The sequence below is a fragment of the Ovis aries genome, chromosome 23, assembly GCF_016772045.2.
Source record: "Ovis aries strain OAR_USU_Benz2616 breed Rambouillet chromosome 23, ARS-UI_Ramb_v3.0, whole genome shotgun sequence".
NCBI classification, from domain to species: Eukaryota; Metazoa; Chordata; class Mammalia; order Artiodactyla; family Bovidae; genus Ovis; species Ovis aries.
In genome coordinates this window covers 42,197,249-42,222,724 of record NC_056076.1, presented here as the reverse complement: position 1 = coordinate 42,222,724, position 25,476 = coordinate 42,197,249, and the positions used below count along the sequence as shown (strand labels likewise).

Genomic DNA, 25,476 nt, shown 5'->3' with positions numbered 1-25,476 from the left:
AAGGGGCCATCACCAGATCCTGAAATGAGAGTCTCAGGTCATTCATTGATTAGTTTCATTTTAAGCCTCTAGTCTCTATGTAGAATCAGTAGAAACGTGAGTAGAACAGGAAAGGGTTGGTCAGAGATGGACTTGACTGATACTCTTGGAGGAAAAAAACCCCTAATGTGTGAAAAATGGTACCTTGTATGTACACCTCAAAGGATCATAGAGAAGAGAGAGAAGTGGAGTCTATTAGTTGTGTCTGACTCTTTGCAACCCCATGAACTCTGGCCGGCCAGGCTTCTCTCTGTCCGTGGTATTTTCCAGGCAAGAATACTGGAGTGGGTTGCCAGTTTTTTCTCCAGGGGATGTTCCCAAACCAGGGATCGAACCCTGGTCTCCTGCATTGCAGGCAGACTCCTTATCAGGACATCTTTGTACGATACTATTAAGTTTAGGAGACTAGCCCATTGAAAAATTCAGTTTGCTTAAAAGTGATATTTCCAGTACTTAACCGCTGATGAGAGGCACTTTGAATTTCAAAGAGAAAGCAGAGCGACTTCCAAGCTAGGGAACCCTTTGTGTTCCCGGGATGATGGGTTCCAGTGTGGAGTTCCAGATAGACTCTCGGAGGAGGAGATTTTAAATTTCTGTCATCAGTTCTTCACAGACACAATTCTGGTGTACAGTTAAGTTGCTGGATTTCTAGGGTAGGTAAGATGGGACTTCAGATACAGTAGGATTTGATGAGTTAGTGTTTGTAAAAATAATTTCACTGAAGGAGTTTCATTAAAGTTTAAATTTTGGTTCAAGTAATAATGTTGAAGAATATTATTCTAAGAGAAAGATGACATCAGGCTAGTGGTTTCCAGTTGCTCTCGTACGTGAGTTCTTCCTAGAATCGATGGGATCTGTAGACTCTGGTGTTCTGATAATAATAAATATATTAACTGATATGCATAGAGACCAAATGATTCTCTCAGGGGACAAAACTCCTCTAAGTACCAGCCAGAATTTAAGCCAAACCTCCTGATTCTAATATTTAGAGTATTTTTATATTAAAGACCATTTTTCCTTTAGATTCCTGAGTTTGCACCATCGAGCAGCCCCAGCTAGTGTAGGCAGTTTGTTTGAACCTGTACTTAGAATAATACCCTTGAAGGTGCATGTAGCATGCTGCCTAAGGTTTAATTTAACCTGGTAGGGAGGGGTGATTCGAATGAGGCTCGTGGGTAATACAGCTAATCTAGTCTTCATGTTAATTTCTCTCAGCTGTGACTAGCGTGCCTCGGACGGGCCTTGGAGCTGTGTTCTGGAATATGGCATAGCATGACTTTTTCCTGTTAAAGTTTTGGAATCCTGTTGCCCAGTGCTGTTTTTCTGGTTTGAAGCAGTTAGTGATAGAACCAGGACTGATGGGGTGTAACTACCCCGCCTCACTCCTTTCGGAGCCTCTGTGCCCACGGCTACTTAGGGAGACTGGGATTGATAAGCTTCTTGGGAGTCACATTGCCTGGGAAGGTTCAGAGTGTGTGTCCCCAGGTGGCCAGTCAGTGGGTCGCAAACCCCGAGGAAGGCGTCCTTGAAAACCATGTTTAGAAGAGTTTTTAAATGGAGATTTGGGAGAGTGAGTCAAGAGACTGGTAGCATGTTTCGACTGCTACCAACAAGACTGGACGGGAGAAGTCTCTATTTGGAGATAAATATAGTTGGTGTCCTAGGAAAGGGGTTTAAACATGGGTTTAGTGGCACCCATGTGCGTATGGAATCGGTCAATGATGCCTTGGATCATGATCCCGTTTGTGGAATTTCTCAAAGAAAGAGTCCTCTTGGCAGAGTCGTCTTTGTCCTCTGTAACCGCGTGCGCTGTGCCGGCCTCTTGGGCTGGTGGCTGCAGGATTTGGGACCCAGACAGCTACACTCGGGGATTTCTGTTCGTTCTTATGCCCGGGCCTTGTTCCTCCTCTGGTCCAGACAAAGGTGTTGTATTTGTTTATTGAACTGTCGTTACTTCACAACATGTGCCTTATATTTTGGAATTTCGGATTTCTCTCTCCTGGTGACTGAGAATGTTTGCTGTCAGCTACATGATAGGGTGGGCAGTTCCTACCCTTAAATTGGGAAGTTGTTGGGCTTTGAAGTTGGATCTGAAAATACAGCTGTTTTAATGTTTTGAGAGAAGGGCAGGTGACACATCCCTGCACCTTGGGGAAGGTGGTGGAAAGGCCCACACTCCCTGGAGCCTGTAAGAGGGGACTTGAGCACAGGCCCCTGGGCCACCTCCCTACAGTTCTCCCCTCCTGAGTTGGTCTTTTTAGCCCCCTTCTCCCCAGACCTAGGGGCAGACTTGTTTTCCTGCCTGATTGGTACCAGTGTGGGTAGTCTTTGAGCATTTATCATGCTGTGCTTATAGCTGAATGTAGGGTAAGAAGCACCCGTCATCATAAAGCTCAGAGCTGACTCCAGGCTGCGGCCATGGACCTTCACCCGCTGTATCACGATCCATACCATCTGGAGCAAGTACCTACTTTCCTCAGCTGTTTCCTGACTTTACAGTGTTGCTAGGCTTAGGGCTGGCTCCGCCACGCTGCTCTGAGCACTCAGGAGCAAGTCTCTTGGTGGACATACCCATTCCCTTCTCTCGGGTGTGTACCTGGGGGTGGTTTGGCTGCTGAGCTTTCTAAGAAGCTGCCAGCCCGTTTTCCAGAGTGGCTGTGCAGTCTCCCCCTACCTCTCCCCCCCGACCCCACTGTGTGGGAGAACCCAGGTGCCCTGCACCTTTGCTGGCACAACTTTGCAGTTTGAATTTTCATCTCCGTCAAGTCTGATAATGCTCATTTTTTTCATGGCTCTTTCAGCATCTGTCTTTTTTGGTGAAGTGTCTGTTCAGATCTTCTGCTCGTTTATTTATTGGGTTATTTGTTTTCTAAGTTTTGAGAGTTCTTTGTATATTCCAGACACAGATCCTTTCTCAGATACGTGATTTGCAAATGCAACTTCCCATTCTTTGATTTTCCTTTCATTGTCCTAACAGTGTGTTTTGAAGAGCGGAAGTTTTGAATCTTGATGTTCAATGTATTATTTTTTCACAAATGCCCTTTCTCAGGTTGAGAAAGTCCCCTGAGTCTCCTGAGACCTTTTGGGAAATTAGAATTGAACGTTGGACTTTTTCAGATGCTTGTTCTGCATTTATGATTTTTTCTCTAGTCTTTTAATATGATGAATTGCATTTTTTTTAAAGTAAGTACTGTTAATATTTTTAACGGGATATTTAAAAAATACACAAAAGCAAATGAACCATCATAAACCCACCACTCAGCTTTCACTTATCCACCTTCTAACACCTGAACTTTTGTAGGGGAGGCAGTAGAGTGCTTTAAGGCCGTCCCAGGTGTCATTTATTTTAACTGTAAATCTTTCACGAGTCTGATGTTCTAATCTGCGGACAGAATGACATCTAAGGGTGTAGTGAGGTGTGATAATTTATGAAAGTTTAAGTGGTGAAATTCTTAAGACATTTTTCTTTGCATGTTCTACTGTAATAAAGCTCATCTGTCTAACTACTAAATTCACTTTCATCTAAATACTGACTACCAGATTAAAAAAAGCAACATTTTGCTTGTTTGCTTGTTTTCGTCTTGCTAAGAAGCACATTTCGCCCTTTGGGGTCAGCCTCAGTGGTAACAAGAATATTGTAAAACTTCACCTTTTAAATTGGTTTGCTGTATCATTCAGAGGATCACATGGACGTGAGTTGTGCTGTGTGTCTCCTGAGCCAGTGGTTCCAGGATTATAGAAACCAGGAGCTAGAGGGCAGGTTATGTGTTCATTCTTTTCATGTCAAGCATGAAAAAGTGTAGACCCAAGCTCTTGCAGATAGAGATGGTGTGGAGGCAGACTTCGTTGTCTTTCAGTCGTTAAGTCGTGTCCCACTCTTTTCGACCCAAGGGACTGCTTCGTGCCAGGCTCCCCTGTTCTTCACTGTCTCCCGGAGTTTGCTCAGATTCATGTCCATTGAGTCCATGATGCCATCTAACCATCTCATCTTCTGTCGCCCCCTTCTCCTCCTACCTAGAATCTTTCCCAGCATCAGGGGCTTTTCCAGTGAGTCAGCTCTTCACATCAGATGGCCAGAGTATTGGAGCTTCAGCTACAATTCAGACCTTGTAGGTTTTAAAAGTTCTTTTCCTAAATATCATCTAACATAGCTCTTTAAATTTTTTTTTTTTTTTAAGTAGAGCTGATGAGCAGTGTTGTGATAGTTTCAGGTGCTTAGCAAAGGGGCTCAGCCATACATGTGTCCATTCTCCCCCAAACTACCATCCCATCCAAGCTGCTTCATAACACTGACATAGCTCTTTAACTTGCTGCAGAAGGGAAGTGGGAGAAATTTCTGGAGTTTGTTCATTTTTGAAATCACCATGGATTGTCATATTGTGTGTTGGGCATTGTGCTGTAACCTTGCTGACACTCCACCTGTGAGGTGTGTAGCCCCTTAAATTACTCACCACGGAAGTGGCACCTGATGAGGCTCATCTGAACAGTTAAGTGATTTGCTTTGTCACCTGCCTTGACAGGGTTAGGTCCCATCTAGAGCTGGCTGACAGTCTTTTTTTTTTTTCTTTGTCACAGGGCAATTGTATCTATCTTTCAATCACCAAATGCCTTTTTTCTTTCTTTTTTTATTTTCAATGGAAGGATAATTAAAATATTGTGTTGGTTTCTGCTATACATCAACATAGATCACGCATGGGTATGCATGTCCCCTCCCTCTTGAACCTCCTTCCCACCTCCTGCCCCGTCCCACCCCTCAAAGTTGTCACAGAGCACCTTTGAGTTCCCTGAGTCATAGCAAATTCCCACTGGCTGTCTGTTTTACACGTGTTCATGTATGTGTTTCCATGCTACTCTCCATTCACCGCCCCCTCCCCATCTTCCTGAACCCCGACAGTCTTTATTATTGTGTTACTCCTTATTACTGTGCCTTTCCTGCCTGCCAGCTGTGACTTCCCTTGATTTATCACTAATTTAGGTCATCTGCCCTCCTGAAGGTTCTGGAGGATGGGAAGGTCATAGCACGTTCCATGTTATTTGGTGGGTAAACTCATTTGTGTCCAAGTAGCACCTGTCTGTCATGGGAATGTTGGAGGCACAGTGTACCCTTTTTCTTTGTATTTTAACCCACTCGTGTGTAAGGGAGCCAGTCGTTGGAGCAGAGGTGGGAAGGGTGCTATGTGATCCGATGTGTCTGGTTATCAAAGCGATCAGTCCAAACTCTTGTGGCTGGATTTGTATTGAAATTTATATACAGCTTGGAAGTTGTATTCAGAGTCAGATTTGACATCTGTCAAGTTAGTTTTTGGTGGAAATAAACTTCAAGACGCAGATAGATTCAGCGCTTCATTTCTAGGGATTGGTGGCAGTCTGGCCCTGGATTAGCTCGACTTTTGCATTTGGATCACATACAGAATGAAAGTATCACTAATTGAGCAATTGGGTTAGCACGACTGCAAGTGACACGTTTGCTCATGGAGGAACAAACTCCCCATCTATAATGCATGCAAGTCCACGCCTGCGAGCGCTCCGAATGCCGCATCGCTGACCCGCAGGTACTGCACAGACAACGAGGTCTTGGTACCTAATTGCAGAGCAGGTAGACACACCCCTGCTTCTTTTATGTGCGTACTTTAGGGACATGTTTTTTGAAATATTCATAGATTGAACTTTGGCTCAGTGTTGTTGTTGAGTCATGTCCGACTCTTAGCGACCCCACGGACTGCAGCACCCCAGGCTTCCCTGTCCATCACTGTCTCCCGGAGCTTGCTCAAACTCATGTCCATTGAGTCGATGATACCATCCAACCATCTCATCCTCTGTTGTCCCCTTCTCCTCCTGCCTTCAGTCTTTCCCAGCATAGGGTCTTTTGCAGAAAGTCGGCTCTTCACATCATGTGGCCGAAGTATTGGAGCTTTAGCATCATTCCTTGCAGTCAATATTCAGGGTTGATTTTAGCACATTATTCCAGCTTAAATTCAATTGTTAAATTAAATATGCTCTAGGACAGATTTATTCTTAGGAGTAAAGATCATTTCTAAGAACTTTAATATTCAAAGAAAAGATTTCTGATAAGCATTATATTGTCAGAAATTGAAAAAAAAAAAGAAATTGATACTGGATATAGCAGGTGCTCAAGGAGCTACATCTGGAGCCTTTAATTCTTCACCCATCGCAGAGCGCCCCCATACTGTAGGACTTCAGTATATGCTTGCCAAGATAAATCGTGATTTTTCTGGTCAAGCCGAATAAGGCTATAAACCTAACTTGCAGTAAAATAATGAACTGATTTATTTTTAAATCAATTACTTGTTACTTTGAGAACTTTCAGATTTACACAAAGGTTGCACAGGTGTCATAGTTAATTCCTCAAACTCTTCACCTCTATTCAGCATTGTTACCATTTTGGCAATTTGCTCTTTTTCTCTCTACAGTTATAATTAGACACACAACTGTAATATATACTTAATCTTCTTTGTTGCGCCTTTTAAGAGGAAGTTGTCTCAGTTCAGTCATGTCCGACTCTGTGACCCCATGAATCGCAGCACGCCAGGCCTCCCTGTCCATCACCAACTCCCGGAGTTCACCCATGTCTAGACCTGACCGTTAGGCTGTATCTCCTGAGAGTAAGGCCAGGCTTCTCTGACAGCAAGTTCAGAAAGAGTAACTTTGACACTGATCAGTTATGTAATATGTAGTTCATTGTCAGATCTCACCAGGGGTCCAATAATATCAATTATAGCAACTGTCTTGCCTTCCAGGCCCCTGCACTGCATTTAGTTGTCTTGTCTCTTTAATTTGGAAAAAGTTCTCAGCCTTTATCATTCATTATAGCGAGTTTTGAGGAGTCAACCTGGTTTTAATGTTTCCTCGTGATTTAATTCAGGTTTTGCTTGCTTCTTCCTCCCTCCCTCCCTTTCCAGGGATGCTGTGTAAGTAATTCCCTCGTTTTCCCAGTGCTTGTCTCAGAAGGCACCTAATGTCAGTTCTCTGCTCTCGGTTAACGTGTGATGCCTGCCAGCTTTCTCTACTTTAAGAATCTTTCCTTTTCCTTCTGTTGTTAGTAAGGGCAGTGATTTGACTCCAGGGGATTTTCCATCCCCAGGCAAGCCTTACACACCTCTTGGCATTAGTGTGTGTTGGTGACTTTCACCTGAATCAGTTTCCTCGCCGGCTTTCTGCTTTTCAGAAGATTTTGCCCTTCCTCTCTGTCTGTAGGTTTATTTGTTAAAATGTGTAAAACCCTAAATGTTAAGGTAGTTCTTATAAAAATGATTAAATCTGTATGGTTTGTCTTATCTTCCATTTTCTGATATAAAGGACTTGGGAAACAACAAAATTGGGCAAGTTTATCGTGGCCTTAGCATTATCAAGGGGAAGATGGAAGGGTGTCAGACTGCTGGCTTTTTCCTGTTTTAGCAGCTCTTCCTAGAGGCTGTGTGGGGATAGAAGGATGTTTTTGATGAAGCTTGGAGAAAGTTAGGGTGTATACATGTATCAGTTCTCTCAGGTGCCGTGCTTCTCAGAGGTGCTGATAGGCTAATGATGTTGGGAATGGGGGGTGGGGCGGGGTAAAGTGCTCTTAAAGGACCCTCATCCCCTCACGGGTGTCTGGACCACCTCCTCATGAACAGTTACGAGTGAACAGGCATTCTTCAGGAGCATGAGACTCCATTGTCTGGGTTTGTTTGTTAATAAAAAGATTAGCAAACAGGCTTTGTCTTCTGGGACTTTATCTGTGTTTGGTTTGGAGGGCAAAAGGAAAGGAAGAAAATGAAACACTGCGACTGCTGGTGGAGAAAAGCACCGGCCCCCCCAAGAATGGGGGCAGTTCATTGGAGGAAGAGATCTTTATCAGAAGTAGGAAGTACTTCCTGGATGGTATTTGTGAGTAGGTGAGTTTCAACTGCAATGAGGAAAAAGAGGGCAGACCAGGAGCAGCTTGGTACGGTAGAGCTTGAGGCACCTGCAGAAAAGAGCCCCCAGCGTGGGCTGTGGGGGGGTGGGGTGCATCCAGGTGGGTGGGGGAGGGGAGGCCGGGTAGCCTGGTTAGAATGAGGAGGCGAGTAGACAGTTGACTATTGTGATGGTGGAGGGCAATGGTCTTCACACTTAACTACTGGATATCTTCTAAAAATAATTTAGAAAACTCACGTTTTTTAAGTTTAAAGGTATTTTCAAAATGAAACTGTCATATCACTGTTAAAAATGGTATTTAAATAATATAGCACATATATACACTATTAGCCATTTTCAAAAATCTAAGAATAAATTCTTCAAATTGCGGATTTTCCATTGTTCTTTGATCTATTTCCTTAACAAAATTTTACCTTAATATATTTTTATGCTTGAAAGTTTTATTGATTCCTCTATCACTTATTTTTGGCACCAAAGATATAAGGAAAAATAGAAATTTTTAATTTCCTGTGGGCATAAAAATCTTTAAAACTTTGTTTTTGTTATTATTATTAATACTCAGTTGATCCACCAGAATGTATTACAAATTATAATAAACACTTGGTAAACAAAATTTTATTGAATAAGCGTCTCAATAAAGTGGAGGGTTTAAAAAATAACTTATGTATTCATGGGTGAGTATAATTTATTGCTCAAATGAGACTATTTAGCATAAGTTTTAGTTTTGATTTTCAGAGCTGTAAGCACAGAGAAATTTTGTTGATGTAGATAAGTGGATGGAAAGAGTTTTGCTAGTAGTGCCACTAATTTTCTTGAATTTCTCCCAACTTACATGTCAAAAATCTGAAAATTATTTTTAATGAGCTATCAATCATTGTGGAACAAATACCTGACTTGTGAAAGTAGGTATTACAGCCTTCAGAGAGGTGGTATCTTAACGCCTTTGTCCGTGTGTCAGAGGGTCCCTGTGCTGTGCAGTGGAGGGTTTTTGCTCAGGGGCCATGCAGTCTTGAGCTCAGGGAGGTGGGAGATTGTGGATGGGAACACTTTGGGTCCACACCCTTGGTGCATGTCTGTGGTGGAGCATTCCTGGAAATAGGTCTGGAATAGCCCTTAAAGTCACCCGCTTGACTTACTCGTCGGGAAAGCTTCATGTACCTCGCGTGTGCGTGTGCTCAGTGGCTTCAGGCATGTCCCACTCTTTGTGACCCCATGGACTGTAGCCTGTCAGGCTCCTCTGTCCATGGGATTCTCCAGGCAAGAATACTGGAGTGGGTTGCCATTTCCTTCTCCAGGGGATCTTCCCAACCCAGGGATTGAAACCATGTCTCTTAAGTCTGCTGCATGGACGGAGGAGCCTGGAAGGCTGCAGTCCATGGCGTCGCTGAGGGTCGGACACGACTGAGCGACTTCACTTTCACTTTTCACTTTCATGCATTGGAGAAGGAAATGGCAACCCACTCCAGTGTTCTTGCCCGGAGAATCCCAGGAACAGGGGAGCCAGGTGGGCTGCCGTCTATGGGGTTGCACAGAGTCGGACACAACTGAAGCAACTTACCAGCAGCAGCAGCAGCGACCAATTAAATAACGGGGGCAAGAAAAGGGCTTTGAAAAGTACTTGCAGGCCTCATGCCTGAGAACTCAGTTTCCTGGGGAAGTGATGGTCATTAGAGAGTCTGCAGGAGAAACTGATTTTTTATAAGACTAATTTGGACAGTTAGGTTTTCAGAAAACACATGACATGGATGCAGAGACCCTGAAGGACCTGCAGCCCTGGACGCGGGGATCAGAGCAGGAGAACGTTGGGGTCCTCTGCATTGCGAGTGTGGTTGAAGCTGGGGGTTATCCAGTGGAGGGGAGGCGCGTGTGTGAACAGCATCCATATGAGGACAGAGTGGGGGAAGAGAAACCACCTACACAAAAGGTTGTGAAAGAAGCAAGGATGGTCTAGAAAGGTGGGAAATACTCAAGATGGAGTACGTACTCCCAGAGAATCCAGGAACTAGAGAGGAGGCTGTCGGGATGAGGGATGTTGAGTTCTGCCCCCAGGCCGCAGGTGGGAGGCCTCGCACCAAGGCCACAGAATCGGAGCCCAGAAGCAAGGTCACCTTCAAGCTGGCTGAGCCCCTTTGTAACTGTTGCCAAAAGCCCCTGATGATCACCAGCAAGCTTCCTGACTCCCAGCTAGGCAAAGATGCCCACTCCAGTGAACAGCCTACAGTGCCCGACCAATCATCTAACGCCAGCCTTCCAGCAGGGATTTTCTTTGTCTTCAGGCTCTGGTGCTCTTGGAATACCCTGCCCTTGGGAGAGACATGACGAGCTCTGCTTCTTTCCAAATGAAAAATATGGTTTTAATTAACAATTGATGTTTTAAAATCACATTTAAATCACTTATTCATATAGTTGAATATGTCCACTGCTCAAAGGACGTAATGGTTGAATTTAACTATGTTGTTGCTTGGAAAATCTCCAAGGCAGGTTTTCCAGCCAAGTAGGAAGATTTTGCAAACTCTTTGAAATGCAGAAGGCCAGGTTGATCTGGGCCCCTCCCCTTCCTCCCGCCTCACTGCTGTGTGAACCCTGTGCCCTGAACGTCTTCTCATCTGTCTTGATGTGACTTGGTTTTCCTTGACACCCTGTCCCTAGGCTCCTTGGCTTAGGACACTCTTCCACCCTCTGTCCCGCGGGGCAGCCCCGTGTCCTCCCAGGACTGGGCTGTGAGGCCTTCTCTTGCTCTCCGGGCACACCTAGCCGTGTCAGGTGAAGAGCACGTTGTGTGTGTGCTCTGTGGAGCATGTTTGTGTCTGTGTCTGTGCATGCCTGTATATACATGTGTGCTCATAGACACTTCTGTGTGTGCACACTCTGTCTAGGTTTTGTATCTGTGTTCTCCGTTGAGTGCCTGACACTCACAGTAAACAGGAGACAGCGTCCTGCTTACTGGTTGAGTGAGATGGGTGAAGACTTTTAAAACTCAGGGAAACCGTGCTGAGGTTGTCTCAGAAACAGGTGAATTGTAAGTTTGAGGGAATGTTGATGTCCTAGCTGACACTGTGTTAGGTGCGGGATAGATGTTCTCTTTGTGTGTCTGAAAGACTTGACAACAAACACGTGTTTGTGTGAGGAAATGCAGCCAAGTTAATGAACGACCTGCACAAGTTCACAGGCAGAGTTCGAGAGGAGCAGGACCTGAGATTTGGACTCAGATTTGTCTTAACTTTAACGAGCCTCTGTCCTTGTCACGTCACTCTCGCTGTAACCATGTAGGGACCTCTCATCTTTACATTTCAAATGGGTCCAGCTTTAAAATTTTTACATTTTAAGACGTCGTTTTCCTTGAATTTAAAATGGCTGGAAGTTGGGGTATTGGTTCCTGTGGTTCTGGGTTTCTGCTGGTGCCCAAGTGGGGTTGGAGCGAACGGAGCCTTCCTGACCTGCAGGGGTGTCAACGGCCACCTCTGCTGTGTGGCCCCTTAGTTTCACACAAGGGGAGGGATTCACTTTTATAAGTAACAAGATGAAGGCCCTTGTCTTAGCATTTCTTTCTCTTGTTCCCCTTTCCTGGATGTTCTCTTTATTTACATTGTAACACATTTGATTCTGGTCTGATTTGAACTAGAAGAATCTGTTGACTCTGACTTGAGGCAAGATGCACTAACCTTTAAGGACAGGGCTTCAGTCCATATCCCAGGTTTCTCTTCCCGTAAGGAATTCTGTTAAAATTCACTAAGAAACACAAGTTTTTGTTGACACTTGTATCATTTAGCTTCTTCATGGAAGCTTTTATTTTATAATTAAATATTAAATTTTGAGAAATGAGGATTTCCTGCACAAGTGTAGGAATTCTGTCTCATGTTGACCATTCAGGTCGTCTTCATTTTTCCTTTCCATGCTGGTCCCCTTTCAGCTACCCAGGATGGGTTTACAGGGGAAGAGGAGCCTTGGGATTTGGGGAGTATAGATACAATTTGAAAAAACATTTCAGAATGATCATTGTTTTCATTGCTTTTGAGTCATTTTGAAATTTCAAATGACATTAAAAGCCAACATGATTTTTTCACTCCGTCAGTGGAGGAAGTTGGATGTTTAAAGCAGTGAGCACTGTAAGGGGCTATTACTATGTAGTGTCCAAGAATCCAGAATCAAGTAAGTGTTCCAGAAAGGAGGGGCAGCCTTGGAGCACACATGTCAGGTGATGAAAGATCCTCCTCCTCTCCTGAGATGCTCCTTGCCTGTTTTGTCTGATGATAAAATAGCCACGCTGGCTTTCTTGTGCTGTGTCATGTTTTATGTCTTTTTTTCTTAATCCTTTTCTTTTCAATCCATGGGTTGAAATTTGGACTTTAAAAATACATTTCTGATAGACAGATTATAGTTGAGTAACATCTGTAGTTTTTACCTTGTTGCTAGTTTGTGATTCTCTACCTTTTGACTTATAATGTTTAGTCTATTTATAAGTAATGTAATTATTGATCTCATTGCGTATTTCTCTTCATGTCTTTTTTTCTCTGTTGCTCCTTTTGTGAGTTTCTTTGGGGATATTAACTCATTATTTTTTAGCGTTCTATTTTAATTCCCAGTTGGCTTTCTAGCCATCCTTTCTTGCACGTTTCACACTGGAATTGGAAATATTGGTCGCGCAGTTGTGTCTGACTCTTTGCAACTCCGTGGACTGTAGCCCACTAAGCTCCTGTGTCCCTGAAATTCTTCAGGCAAGAATACTGGAGTGGATAGCCATTCCCTTCTCCAGAGGATCTTCCCGACCCAGGGATTGAACCCAGGTTTCCTGCATTGGAGGCAGACTCTTACTGTCTGAGCCAGGGCTCCTCAGGATTGTGATTTGCATCGTTAATCTACCATAGTCTATTTAAATTAATGCACCGCTTTGCATAAGCTATTCACAGTCCTTGTAGCAGCATAGCTACGTTCACGCTCTGTGTTCTGTCTTTTTTATCTAGGATGTTACTGACTATACCATCATTTATGCTGCAGGATTTCTCTTTTTTAGTGGTGAAAGCTTTATTGATTATTTGTGTGCTTCTCCTACTTGTCACCTGCGGCAGGCATTTGCAGGATGGCTAGGTAAAGACTTAAGTATGCAGTCTGTAGCCACAGTAATTAGATCATTGCTGCCTCCATAAAGAGAAGATCCAGAGCCACTTAGTCCAGTCAGGAGTTGACGAGGAAGTCCTGACCCTGGAGAGGATGTTCAGGCAGGGGGCGTCCACCAGTGCTGGCAGGAGGCTGCAGCGCTGGGGAGCGTATGTCTGCCCCAGCGCCCTGCTGGGGCACAGCACTCCCTTCCATGTAGAGACGAACCTCAACCACGATGTGAAGACAGACAGAAACACAGTGGAGGCAGAATATGGTTTGTTCCCCTCTTGGCATTTCTCAAATATAGTTGTTCAACAATCTGTGTTTAAGCCTGTTGGGGGTATTTATTAAAAATGATCGCTTCTGAGTCTCACTCCACACCTACACAATCAGGGTCTGAATATGAGACGTGGGGGGGTCTGCCTTTTAGGGTGTATGCTCCAGGCTTGTCCTAAACACAGCCATGCGTGACTGTCACTGTTCTGGCACTCTTCCCAACAGCCCCTGCCTTTTTAGGGACCAGAACCTGCAATGTTCATGTTTATCTTTAAGATTGACAGGTGTGCGACTGATGAAACAGTTTGGTCATAGTCATAGAATTCTAGAGCCTGCATAAAGGCACCTTCCAGGTCATGCCAGCCAACAATCCTAGAGGAGGAAACAGGCCAAATGATAGTGCCTGGGTGGTTTTACAACTGATTCATAACGCATGAGGTACTTTGCTGTAACTCGTAGATCAGAATAACCTGGTAAAATCTTTCTGTATGTAAGAAATTATTTTCATGTTAGGTGTTATTTTTAGTCCAGTTTGACAATTCTCTACCTTTTAATTGGGGGTGTTTAGAGTGTTTGCACTTACTGCGATTACTGATTACGGTTTGATTTTCCTCTCATATTGCTATTTCCTGTTTGTCTTCCTTTCCTTCTCTTTTTCGTCTGAGTATTTTCTGTGATTCCATTTAATGGCCTTTATTGCCTTACTTGCCGTATGTTTCAGGTGGGGTTTTTTGGTGTTTAGTAGCTGCTGCAAAGTTTATGAGTAGTGTGCTCCTCTGACTCATTACCGTCAGTCTTCATGTATATGTATACAGTATACACTCTTTCTGCCTTTGTGCTGTTGTAATCTTATGTTTTGGGCTTCCCAGGTGGCTCAGTGCTAAAGACTCTGCCTGCCAGTGCTGCAGATGCAGGAGACCTGGGTTCAGCCCCTGGGTCAGGACGATCCCCTGAAGGAGGAAATGGCAACCCACTCCAGTATTCTTGCCTGGAAAATTCTATGGACAGAGGAACCTGGTGGGCTACAGTCCGTGGGGTCACAAAAGAGTCAGACATAACTTAACAACTGAGTACACACAGTCGTGTATTTTACTTCTGCACATATTATAAACTTCACAGGATATTTTTCTCTTTATTTTACAGTGCATAGTTTTGCCCTAAGCAGTTATCTTTAAAGATTGTGTTTTGTTTTATTTTTTTTCAATAAGAAGAGGCGTTTGTGTTTGCCCACACATTCGCCATTTCTGATGGTCTTCATTCCTTTGTGTAGGTTCCGATTTCCATCTGGGGTAATTTTCTTTTTGGTTCCAGGACTTCCAGTATTTCTTGTAAGTTTGCTGCTACTGATGTCTGTCAGCTTTTGTATGTCAGAAAAAGTCAGTCTTTGTTTCACCTTTACGTTCAGTTCAGTCGCTCAGTCGTGTCCAACTCTTTGCCACCCCATGAACCGTAGCACGCCAGGCCTCCCTGTCCATCACCAACTCCCAGAGTTCACCCAAACCCATGTTCATCGAGTCGGCTATGCCATCCAGGCATCTCATCCTCTGTCGTCCCCTTCTCCTCCTGCCCCCAATCCCTCCAGCATCAGGTTCTTTTCAGATGAGTCAGCTCTTCGCATCAGGTAGCCAAAGTATTGGAGTTTCACCTTTAGCATCATTCCTTCCATTGAACACCCAGGACTGATCTCCTTTAGGATGGACTGGTTGGATCTCCTTGCTATCCAAGGGACTCTCAAGAGTCTTCTCCAACACTGCAGTTCAAAAGCATCAATTTTTTGGCGCTCAGCCTTCTTCAAAGTCCAACTTTCACCTCCATACATGACCACAGGAAAAACCATAGCCTTGACAGGACGGACCTTTGTTGGCAAAGTAATGGCTCTGCTTTTTAATATGCTGTCTAGGTTGGTCATAACTTTCCTTCCAAGGAGTAAGCGTCTTTTAATTTCCTGGCTGCAATCACTATATGCAGTGATTCTGGAGCCCAGAAAAATAAAGTCTGCCACTGTTTCCCTATCTATTTGCCATGAAGTGATGGGACCAGATGCCATGATCTTCGTTTTCTTAATGTTGAGCTTTAAGCCAACTTTTTCACTCTCCTCTTTCACTTTCATCAAGAGGCTCTTTATGTTCAAGAGACATGAATTTCAAAGATACCTGAGCGACTTCCGTTCACTGGATCTGGAGGTGTAGGTTGGCGCTTTCGCTTTTCAGTCCCTTGCAGACCTGCTCTGCTGCCTCTGGCTTGTGTTCTTCCTGGCGAGAAGGCTGCTGTAATTCTCGTCTTTGTTCTTCTCTGTATAGTGTGGGTTCTCTGGCTGCCTGGCAGGATTAACTCTGTCGGTGTCTGACCCTTCGTTTATTTACAGGTCGGCAGTGGTCTGGTTGGGCGTGTGGGCTCTCAGGCCTGTGGGGTCACCCTTTTCTGGTCTCTCTGTTAGTTGGTCACACGACAGAGTCTCTGCGGCCTCTGACCCCTGTGCTTCTCGGGGCGGTTAGAATGCACCCATCGAAGGAGGAGAGGAGGCCCCTTGTCATCCATGGCCTCCGACCCGGCTCCTCCTGTGGCTGTGTGCCCTCCAGACGCAGCGAGGGGCGGGTTGGCCTGTGCTGCCCGGGAGGCCCGGGCGCCTCTCCGTGCGCGGTGTGTGAGGACTGTTCTCATGTCTCTGATAGTTGGTCTGGATGACTGCAGCTCAGAGTCTGATGTGATTGTTGCACCTTCAGCCCTGGACTTCGTCTCGCAAGATGACATGCTGACGCCGCTGGGGAGACTGGACAAGTATGCTGCGAGTGAGAACGTATTTAACAGGTTCGTGCATGTGCTCGCCCCTGGGGGAGGTGGGAGGGTGGCTTTTATTGCACGAATTTCAGTTCGCAGAAGTACCCAGTGTAAACCAGGTGTCACTGCCACAGGCAGTGAGAGTCACCCAGCTTCACTACTGGTCACAGCTGTGGCCGCCTTTACACGCGTTACTCCTCCATCCTGTAAGAAAACGCATTCTTTCTTGGCTTTTTGGCAAAAAGCAACCAAAAAACCCCACTACTTTTTTGCTGTTAAGCATCATTTTGCCGTTCATGTGCAGTGGCTACTGAGGAGTCTGTTATTCCTCCAGCAGGGGGCGGTGTGTCCCTGCCGTGGACCAGGTGTCTGGCTGTCGGGGCGGGACCTGTGCTCACTCTCCCCAGTTGCAGTTTCTCCACCTGCAGCCCCCAGACCACCTGGGAAATTCCCATTTTCTCTGGGAAATTGAAAAGTCTTTCTAGCATCTTCTGAGTGCAGATGTATGAAACTCATTTAATCAAATATGTAAAGATAACATTTTATATATGGAAAATAATTATACTTTTCCCCTATCTGTGATAATTGAAGGTATTAATAGTTACTTGAAACAAATTTTCAGTGACCTTAGAAATTTGTCAGATAAAGGTGAAGCATTCTGGTAAATGTTCAGTCTCATCTTAATTAAAATAAAATCCATACCAGTATTTGTCACTTAGAAAATTGTCACTTATAAAATGTGTTAAGAAAAGCTTTTTAAATCTGTATGGATTCTGGCTTTTAAATTCTGCATACTAACTGTTGGGTGCCACTGACCAGGGTATAACCTTCTTCTGTGCAGACAGATGGTGGCCCGGAGTCTGCTGGACACGCTGAGGGAAGTGTGTGATGATGAGAGAGAGTGCGTTGCTGTTCTGGAAAGAATCAGCAGATTAGCTGATGACTCAGGTGTGTGTTTATGCAGAATAAGGTTTCTTTTATCATATTTAAGTTTCTAAAAACTAATGAAAAACTTAAGTGTAACATGAGGTTTCTTGGAAATATTTCCTAACTAAATTATCTAACCCATGAGTAACAAGAAAATAAAAAAACCTGTTACTAAGATCCAGACATTTTATATACCAGGCCCATTTAGTTTGACTTTGGAAATTTTTCAGAAGAATCTAAGGACGTTGTTTTGCATCATGTACATTCATAATGACTATTTTATTACTGTAATAAAAACTAAACTCCTTTGAATAAGTAAAAAGGGATGAGTGGGCTATAAAACTTTTTTGACAAAAAATGCATTCTTACTTAAAAGATGTTAATCATTTCGATGTAAAACTAAAGCTGTTTGTCTCTAAAGTGCAGATAGGAGGAGAGTCTGCCTACGAGGTAAACTTGTTTTGAGACTTAGAATACAGTTTACTACGTTTTTAAAAAATACTTTTCACTGAGGCAAAACATAGGTAAAATTTACCATTTTAACCTAATATTTCTTTGAGCATATTCCTATATTTGATTTTAGAAACAATTCAGAAATAAATGTTTTTCTTAAATCCATGATCTCTTTATTGAAATGGGTTATTTTTCCATTTCTATCAAACTTTCTGGCATGTCAGCATTCTCATCCTTTTATTTTTAGATGAGCTCATTTTTTGGTGAGCGTCTCTTTTTATGGAAATATGTTTACTACTCACATCAGCCTTAGATAGTTTTATTTTTCTGTAGAAAAAAAAGTGAGTAAGCTCACTAATATTCCATTATTATCTCATATGATGTTCTGTGTAATTGCTCATGTATATGCCTGTTCCAAAGTGCTTTTAGGGGAGTGTCATCAGTTATTATTTTTACTTAAGTTTATTTTTGATTTGGCAGAGATAAACAATTTAACTTAAAATTTTGGCATTGTTGCATTCCATTGTATTTATTCCTTTATTAGCAGAGACCTAGATATTCTTTAAGGCAGAATTTGTATTTCTTCTGCCTGTTTACCACCTGCACTGCTATTTTTTAATATGTGAAAGTGTTAGTTGCTCAGTTGTATCCGACCCTTTGCAACCCCATGGATTGGAGCCTGCCAGGTTCTAGGTTGAATGTCAGAGCCACTACCAAGATAAATAAGAATTCCTGTCATCAAATTAACAGTTGAGTGAGTGCAGCCGACATACTAGCAGTAAGCCGTAGCAGGGAGGATCGGGGCTGGCTTCAGACAGCTGGAGGCATCTGAACTGGGTCTGATGGCACAGAGGGGAGAAGAAAGGAGAGGTGTAGGGGCCTGGGGAGCTTAGGACACTGGCCCATTTGGTCAACAGTGGGTTTACTAGTCCTGCAGTTTAGAAAAACTAAGCTTAAGCGAGGGGACTGAGGGCTAGATTGTAAAGATTTATACTGTTCTTGGCCTGAGAGTTCACACCGCTTGTGATTTGAAACAGTAATGCAGAGAGCCTTGACTTGAGGAGAAGCTGGGTTGGCAGGAAGGCCTGCTGGGCAGCTCCTCTGACTTTTAGGAGTCGTCTGGGAGCGGTGTCAGGGCCAGAGGGTTGTCAGAGCCACGCCATCGCAGCCTCCTTGAGTTTGAGGGTTCTAGTCTCTCTGTCAGATATCAGGAAGTTTTGGTCTTAATATTTTTAATGTTACGTTTCCTCCATCTCAGACTCCTATATTTTTTTACGTTTTCTTTTGTCTAAGTAGATGTTTTATTGTTGATGTTCAATTGCTCAGTCGTGTCTGGCTCTTTATGACCCCATAGACTGCAGCACGCCAGGCTTCCCTGTTCTTCACCATCTCCCAGAGCTTGCTCAAACTCATGTCTGTTAAGTCAGTGATGCCCTCCAACCATCTCATCCTCTGTCATCCCTTTCTCCTGCCCTCAATCTTTCCCAGCATCAGGGTCTTTTCTAATGACTCATTTCTTCGCATCAGGTGGCCAAAGTATTGAAGCTTCAGCATCAGTCCTTCCAATGAATATTCAGGACTGATTTCCTTTAGGATGGACTGGTTGGATCTCCTTGCAGTCCAAGGGACTCTCAAGAGTCTTCTCCAACACCACAGTTCAAAAGCATCAATTCTTCAGCGCTCAGCTTTCTTTATAGTCCACCTCTCACATCCGTACATGACTACTGGAAAAACCATAGCTTTGACTATATGGACCTTTGTCGGCAAAATGTTTTATACATTTTATAAGTGGTTTAAAATACAGAACTCCTGTTAGATACATCTTTTGTCCATAATGAAGTCTTTGTAAGGTGAAATTAGCTGGTCTTAGTTTGGGGGTTTTATTTGCCTTGAAGGGTTTCACCTGAAGTTGAACAGTTCTATGAGAAACACTGGACTGGAAGAAACACAAGCTGGAATCAAGATTGCCGGGAGAAATATCTATAACCTCAATATCAATAACCTCAGATATGCAGATGACACCACCTTTATGGCAGAAAGTGAAGAGGAACTAAAAAGCCTCTTGATGAAAGTAAAAGAAGAGAGTGAAAAAGTTGGCTTAAAGCTCAACATTCAGAAAACAAAGATCATGGCATCCAGGCCCATCACTTCATGGGAAATAGATGGGAAACAGTAGAAACAGTGTCAGACTTTATGTTTTTGGGCTCCAAAATCACTGCATATGGTGATTGCAGCCAGGAAATTAAAAGATGCTTACTCCTTGGAAGAAAGGTTATGACCAACCTAGATGGTATATTCAAAAGCAGAGACATTACTTTGCCGACTAAGGTCCGTCTAGTCAAGGCTGTGGTTTTTCCAGTAGTCATGTATGGATGTGAGAGTTGGACTGTGAAGAAAGCTGAGCGCTGAAGAATTGATGCTTTTGAACTGTGGTGTTGGAGAAGACTCTTGAGAGTCCCTTGGGCTGCAAGGAGATCCAACCAGTCCATTCTGAAGGAGATCAACCCTGGGATTTCTTTGGAAGGAATGATGCTGAAGCTGAAACTCCAGTACTTTGGCCACCTCATGCGAAGAGTTGACTCATTGGAAAAGACTCTGATGCTGGGAGGGATTGGGGGCAGGAGAAGAAGGGGACGACAGAGGATGAGAGGGCTGGATGGCATCACTGACTCAATGGACGCAAGTCTGAGTGAACTCTGGGAGTTGGTGATGGACAGGGAGGCCTGGCGTACTGCGATTCATGGGGTCACAAAGAGTCGGACACGACTGACCAACTGAACTGAACTGAAGGGCTTTACACCTCAAGATTCAACTTTTTTTTTTTTTTACCTTGCCCTACAGCTTACAAGATCTTATTTCCCCAATCAGGGATTGAACCCTCTGCAGTGGAAGTGCGTAGCCCTAACCTCTGGACCACCAGGAAAATCCCTTAAAATCTTGTCTTTTAGTGCTTTTGATCTTAAAAAAAAAAAAATTTGGATCTCTGATTCACCTAGAATTTATGTGTAGAGAGCAGTGTAGGAATCTCACCTTTTTTCCTCATGTAACCAGCTTGCTTTCTTACCGTTACTTGGGACAGCGGTCTTTTTGGAACGCTGTCACATTTAATTTGCCATATGCACTTGGGTCTTTTCAGATTTTTGTTGTTGTTATTTTCAGTCTGTCGGTCTCCTTTACCATTTGCTGACCCTCTATCGTCGTCGTTAAGTCTGACTACAAACCCTGCACTCACTGGCTGCATTCAGGTTAGGACCCAGTCCTGATAGCCTGTCATGGGGGCTCTCAGAGAGCAGAGTTTGTGGGTGATGCCATGTACAGTTGACCTGAACTCAGGTGGACAGGTTCAGTCCTCACAGGGAGTGACCGCAGGCTCCAGGCAGGCTCTGAAGACAGAATCTGGGAGGGGGTGACCTTGCCGTGACTGTGAAGAGCATCACAGAGTGGAGTGTGTTCCCCGAGCACTCAGGATGCCAGGAGGAGAGTCTGGGGCTCCCCTGACTGCCTGCCTGGCGAGAACCCCGTTCGGGCAGGACGCATTCACTCACCTTCCTGTCGTTTCCGCAGAGCCGACCGTGAGGGCAGAGCTGATGGAGCAGGTGCCTCACATTGCCTTGTTCTGCCAAGAAAACCGGCCAGCAATCCCGTACGCCTTTTCAAAGTACTTGCTGCCCATTGTGGTTCGATATCTCGCAGATCAGAATAACCAGGTAGGCGGGCCCTGTCCACGTTCCCACAGAAATGTGTGCCATCTGGTGGTGTGCTTAGAATGTTCCTTCCACTTAGATCTGGTCATTCGGTTTCTCAGAATGACAAAATGACATCTCAGAGGAGGTGGGGCAGAGTCTAGGAGATCGCCTTAGTGCTGCAGCAGACAGCGCCAATGGCTGCTGCTCACCTGCCACCCTTCCAGGCGGCCCCCAGAAGTTTGTCACTGGGAGACCTCTTTTCCAGGAGTGGCTTTTCTGTTCCCCTTGACCTGTTACGACACAGTCTGCTGAGTTCTGTCTTTGCAGAACAGCCACCAGTTTTCATCTGCAAAGTTGTGCCAGTTGTGAACCTTTGGTGAGGAGTCTGCAGATTTGTGAACTTCATGCCTTAGGGTTTCATCATACTGTGGACGTGCCTTGTTGACGTGTTTGTTTTTTCCCAGGTAAGAAAAACGAGCCAGGCAGCTTTGCTGGCCCTGCTGGAGCAGGAGCTGATTGAGCGCTCTGATGTGGAGACCAAGGTGTGCCCCGTCCTCGTGGAGCTGACAGCCCCCGACAGCAACGACGATGTGAAGACGGAGGCTGTGGCTGTAAGCAGAGCTTAGTTTTTCAGTTCAGGGAGATGAGCTAGTGTGTAACCGTAGGAGGTGACGTTAGACACAACACCATATTACATGTGGTAGGGTGGGTACGTGTTGGGTATCAGAGTAGCCACGGGTCATGGAATTTGAAACATAAATGCTGGGCTCGGAGTGGACACAGGCTTCCGAGGGCAGAGGTGTCTTTCCTGGAGGGCTTGTGCTGCGTGGAGCTCCTGGGATGATGGTCCTTGCTAGGCTCAGAGAGGCCAGGATGAATGGCAAGAAAATAGTGAATCAGCTGTGAATTCATCTCATCAAAAGGAAAAAGTAAGGTGGCAAAGATAGCCAGGATCTTTTTAAAAATCCTGTATTGAATGAAGACGCATTTGAGCTCCTCGAGTTGCTGTTGAGCACTTTTCTAGGCACTGTGAGTGCACAGTTAGAAAAGAGAGGGATGCTGCTTGTTGCTCCTGTCCTTGATGGCATGCTCTTTGCAGGGAGAAATATATGATACAAGTTACGATTATTAGAAAAACACACAGATTAAGTCGTCATGCACATAATAAAGTCAAATATGGTGAGTTCTCTGGTTTGGGGACATGGTTAGCAAATAGTTTGATTACTTGAGAGCCATTGCAAGTTGGGCTTGAATTACACGGATAGTATGTTATCATTCACATCTGTGGTTCCTCAGTTTAGAAAGTAAGAATTCTTATAATAGAAAAGTGATGAATCCATCTGAAAACTAATTTAAATTATTTAGGTAGTAAGAATTTGCTGTTTAAACCTAATGCAATGGGATTTGTGTTGATGTGAAAGAAAGTTACACTAGAAATGATTTAATAGTGCTTCTGGATCTTGTTTAGGATGAATTTTATTTTCTCTCTAGTGCCTTTCATTGGAAGTTCCATTATTTTATTTTTAGATACTTAGGTACCAGTTAACAATGAATTTAGATAGTTTTCAGTAATTGCATTTTTATTGGAATGAAATTCACATAATATAGGATCAGTCATGTTAAAGTTCACAGTTGAGGAGCATTTAGTACATTCATGGTGGTGTATCACCTCTGTCAAGTTCCAAATTATAGATTTTTTTTTTTTTTTAATTTCTCAAACTTCTCAAGAAAAAGGAAATCAATTTTGGTGTAACTGTTGGTTTATATTGAGCAGAGCTTAATTTGCTGTGTTATGATTTTTGATGTGATTTATGAATAGTAAAACATTGTAATTATAACAAAAGGCTACACCCAGTGCTAATGAGAAGCGTGTGATTCTCTCACAAATGGTTTGTGTTTATTCTGTTATGTTTTGCATTCCTTGTCTTCCCAGTTGTTTTGTTTTGGGAATAATTCATCCTAAGAATTTAATTATGCCAGATTGGTGATCATTAGCTTGGGCTTGGAGATGCCTGGAAACAGTCTGGAGTCAAGAAACCACGTTGCTTTAGGGGATGGGGGGTGTCAGTGCACCCCACAGCCCCCGCCCCACTCTGAGGGTCATGGGTCTGATAGGGATGGGCCAACCTGACGGTCTGTGGGCACAGAGATCTCGCCGTTTGTTTCGGTCTTTCCCTCATCTCCTCAGTGTTTGGTAGTTTCCAATAGATCATATGTGTACTGTGTTAAATTTCATGTTTGTGTGTCTGTTTTTCATTATTGTGAATATTTGTATGCATTTTCGGTTGTTCGTTGATAATTTATAGAAATACCTTTTTTTTTTTTTCATTCTGTCCTTTGTCCTGCAAACCTCCTAAGCTCACTTGTTTGTTGCAGTGCTTCTTGTAGGTTCCTTGCGATGTGGTCTGTAGACAGTCATGCTCATGTGGGTAGAGTCCCCTTTCTACCTAGTCAGTTGCCTGTCCTCCTAGTATTTGCCTGGGCTGGGGGTGGACGTAACATATGATGACGGACCGTCAGATTTCCTTGTATTCTAACTCTGTGGGGAGGGTATTCAAATACGTTGAGCTGGTTTTCAAACAGTCTGTCCTCACTTTGCCTGGAATGGTGTTATCCAGATCCTGTGCGTCTCAGGCCTCTGTCCATGCCTTCCTGGAGCCCTGGCTTTGCAGAGTAAGCGTGTGGTCTTCCCATTTGCGAGTTTCAGAGACAGTGGGTGCTTTGCACAATGAGGACTGGCTGTGTGCAGGCTTTCCTTAGCAGTGCAGGTGTCCCGCGTCCAGACCTTTTTGTAGATGGATAGTCTTGCCTTCGAGCAGTCACCATTTATTCTCTTATCAGGGAAATATAGGAGTTTTTTTTTTTTTTTACTTTTATTAGGCAAAATGATGAATAAGGTTGAAACTATAGGTAAAAATGCAATTTTTAGGATTTTCTCTGGGTTTATTGTACCTTTAATAGTCGTTGGGCTGATTCTGTTGGTAGTAGTTAGTATCTGTTTTTCTGTCTTCAACTTGGACAAGTAAGATGAATTCTTTTGTGATGTATAAGGACATCATGTCATATTTTATACTTCCTTAGGTTACATACTTTTAATAAATTGGCAGAGGTCTTAGTGTGAAGGTGCACTCAGTATGTCTGCTCTCATTTATTTTAGATAATGTGCAAAATGGCCCCCATGGTTGGCAAGGACATCACGGAGCGTTTGATCCTCCCTCGGTTTTGTGAGATGTGCTGTGACTGCAGAATGTTTCATGTTCGAAAGGTATTGTGCTGGTGGTGCTTAAGATACTTGGTTCTTCTCGTGGTTACTGTATTGATCTGTGGGATTTAAAAATTTTTTTAAAGAACGCTTACGATATTTTGAAATGTCAATGATGCTTTCATTGTCAGGTCTGTGCCGCCAATTTTGGAGACATTTGCAGCGTCGTCGGCCAGCAAGCTACTGAGGAGATGTTGGTAAGGCCTGCAGACAGGAACCGAGGAGAAAGCAGTGCGTCACAGAGCGGCTCTTGAAATTTGAAATACATGCAGCGGCCACCAAATTGTGTTAACATAGTTCCAGAAAGATAGTATGATGCTGAGAGTTTAAGTTTCTGTAATCTGGGTTGTATTGTGTTGTGTTTAAGGACAGTTTGTTAAAAGTGTGGATGTGTTAAGAAACATCAATCCCTTTTTAATTCTCATTTCTATAAAATCAGTACTTATTTATTCAAATGAATCTTTCATTTTATTACAATCCTAGAATATTTTACTGACCAATTAGATTTACAGCAGGTGATTTTTAAATGGTTAGTTCATGGGATGTAAGGGCTTAATGTACAAGTTAATGTGCTCGAGTTTTGGAAACCACCTATTATGCAGAGAGTCATTAAGTACAAACTCCAGCTGTATTTGTCAGGAGTGTCTTTGCTTTTCCACAGTCAGGAGTGGAATGAATTGGGTGTGATTTATTTAAAGCTACTAATTGCTAATATTAAATGAGTCTTCTAAATTTTGTTAAGCTAATGTTTTAAATGCCGGGAAAGTGAGAAATGAAGTAAAAGTAACTGAAACCTGCGTGTCTCTGCCTAATGATCGGGGCCCCTCTCGCCCAGCTGCCCAGGTTTTTCCAGCTCTGCTCAGACAACGTGTGGGGCGTCCGCAAGGCCTGCGCGGAGTGCTTCATGGCCGTTTCATGTGCCACGTGTCAAGAGATTCGACGGACTAAACTATCAGCACTCTTCATTAATTTGATCAGTGATCCTTCACGTTGGGTAGGGCTTTGTTTAATTACCATTTTTGTAAAACAGTGCATTTTACAGAA

General features: G+C 43.7%; 1 protein-coding gene across 6 annotated transcripts in view; it reads left to right on the top strand.

The window, feature by feature from the left end:
- The window catches only part of PPP4R1 (protein phosphatase 4 regulatory subunit 1), a 49,027-nt gene that overhangs the window by 2,531 nt on the left and 21,020 nt on the right, over positions 1-25,476 (top strand). For 2 of the 6 annotated variants that reach the window (XM_060405240.1, XM_027961087.3), the window contains exons 3-9: positions 15,999-16,134; positions 16,946-17,052; positions 21,049-21,191; positions 21,635-21,781; positions 24,328-24,435; positions 24,564-24,629; positions 25,268-25,426. In XM_060405240.1, coding sequence (XP_060261223.1) covers positions 15,999-16,134; positions 16,946-17,052; positions 21,049-21,191; positions 21,635-21,781; positions 24,328-24,435; positions 24,564-24,629; positions 25,268-25,426 — 866 coding nt within the window. Of the gene's footprint in view, positions 1-1,826; positions 14,344-14,596; positions 14,655-15,998; positions 16,135-16,945; positions 17,053-21,048; positions 21,192-21,634; positions 21,782-24,327; positions 24,436-24,563; positions 24,630-25,267; positions 25,427-25,476 lie in introns of those variants that run through there. The other 4 variants (XM_060405242.1, XM_060405241.1, XM_060405243.1 and 1 more) reach the window with 4 other exon arrangements.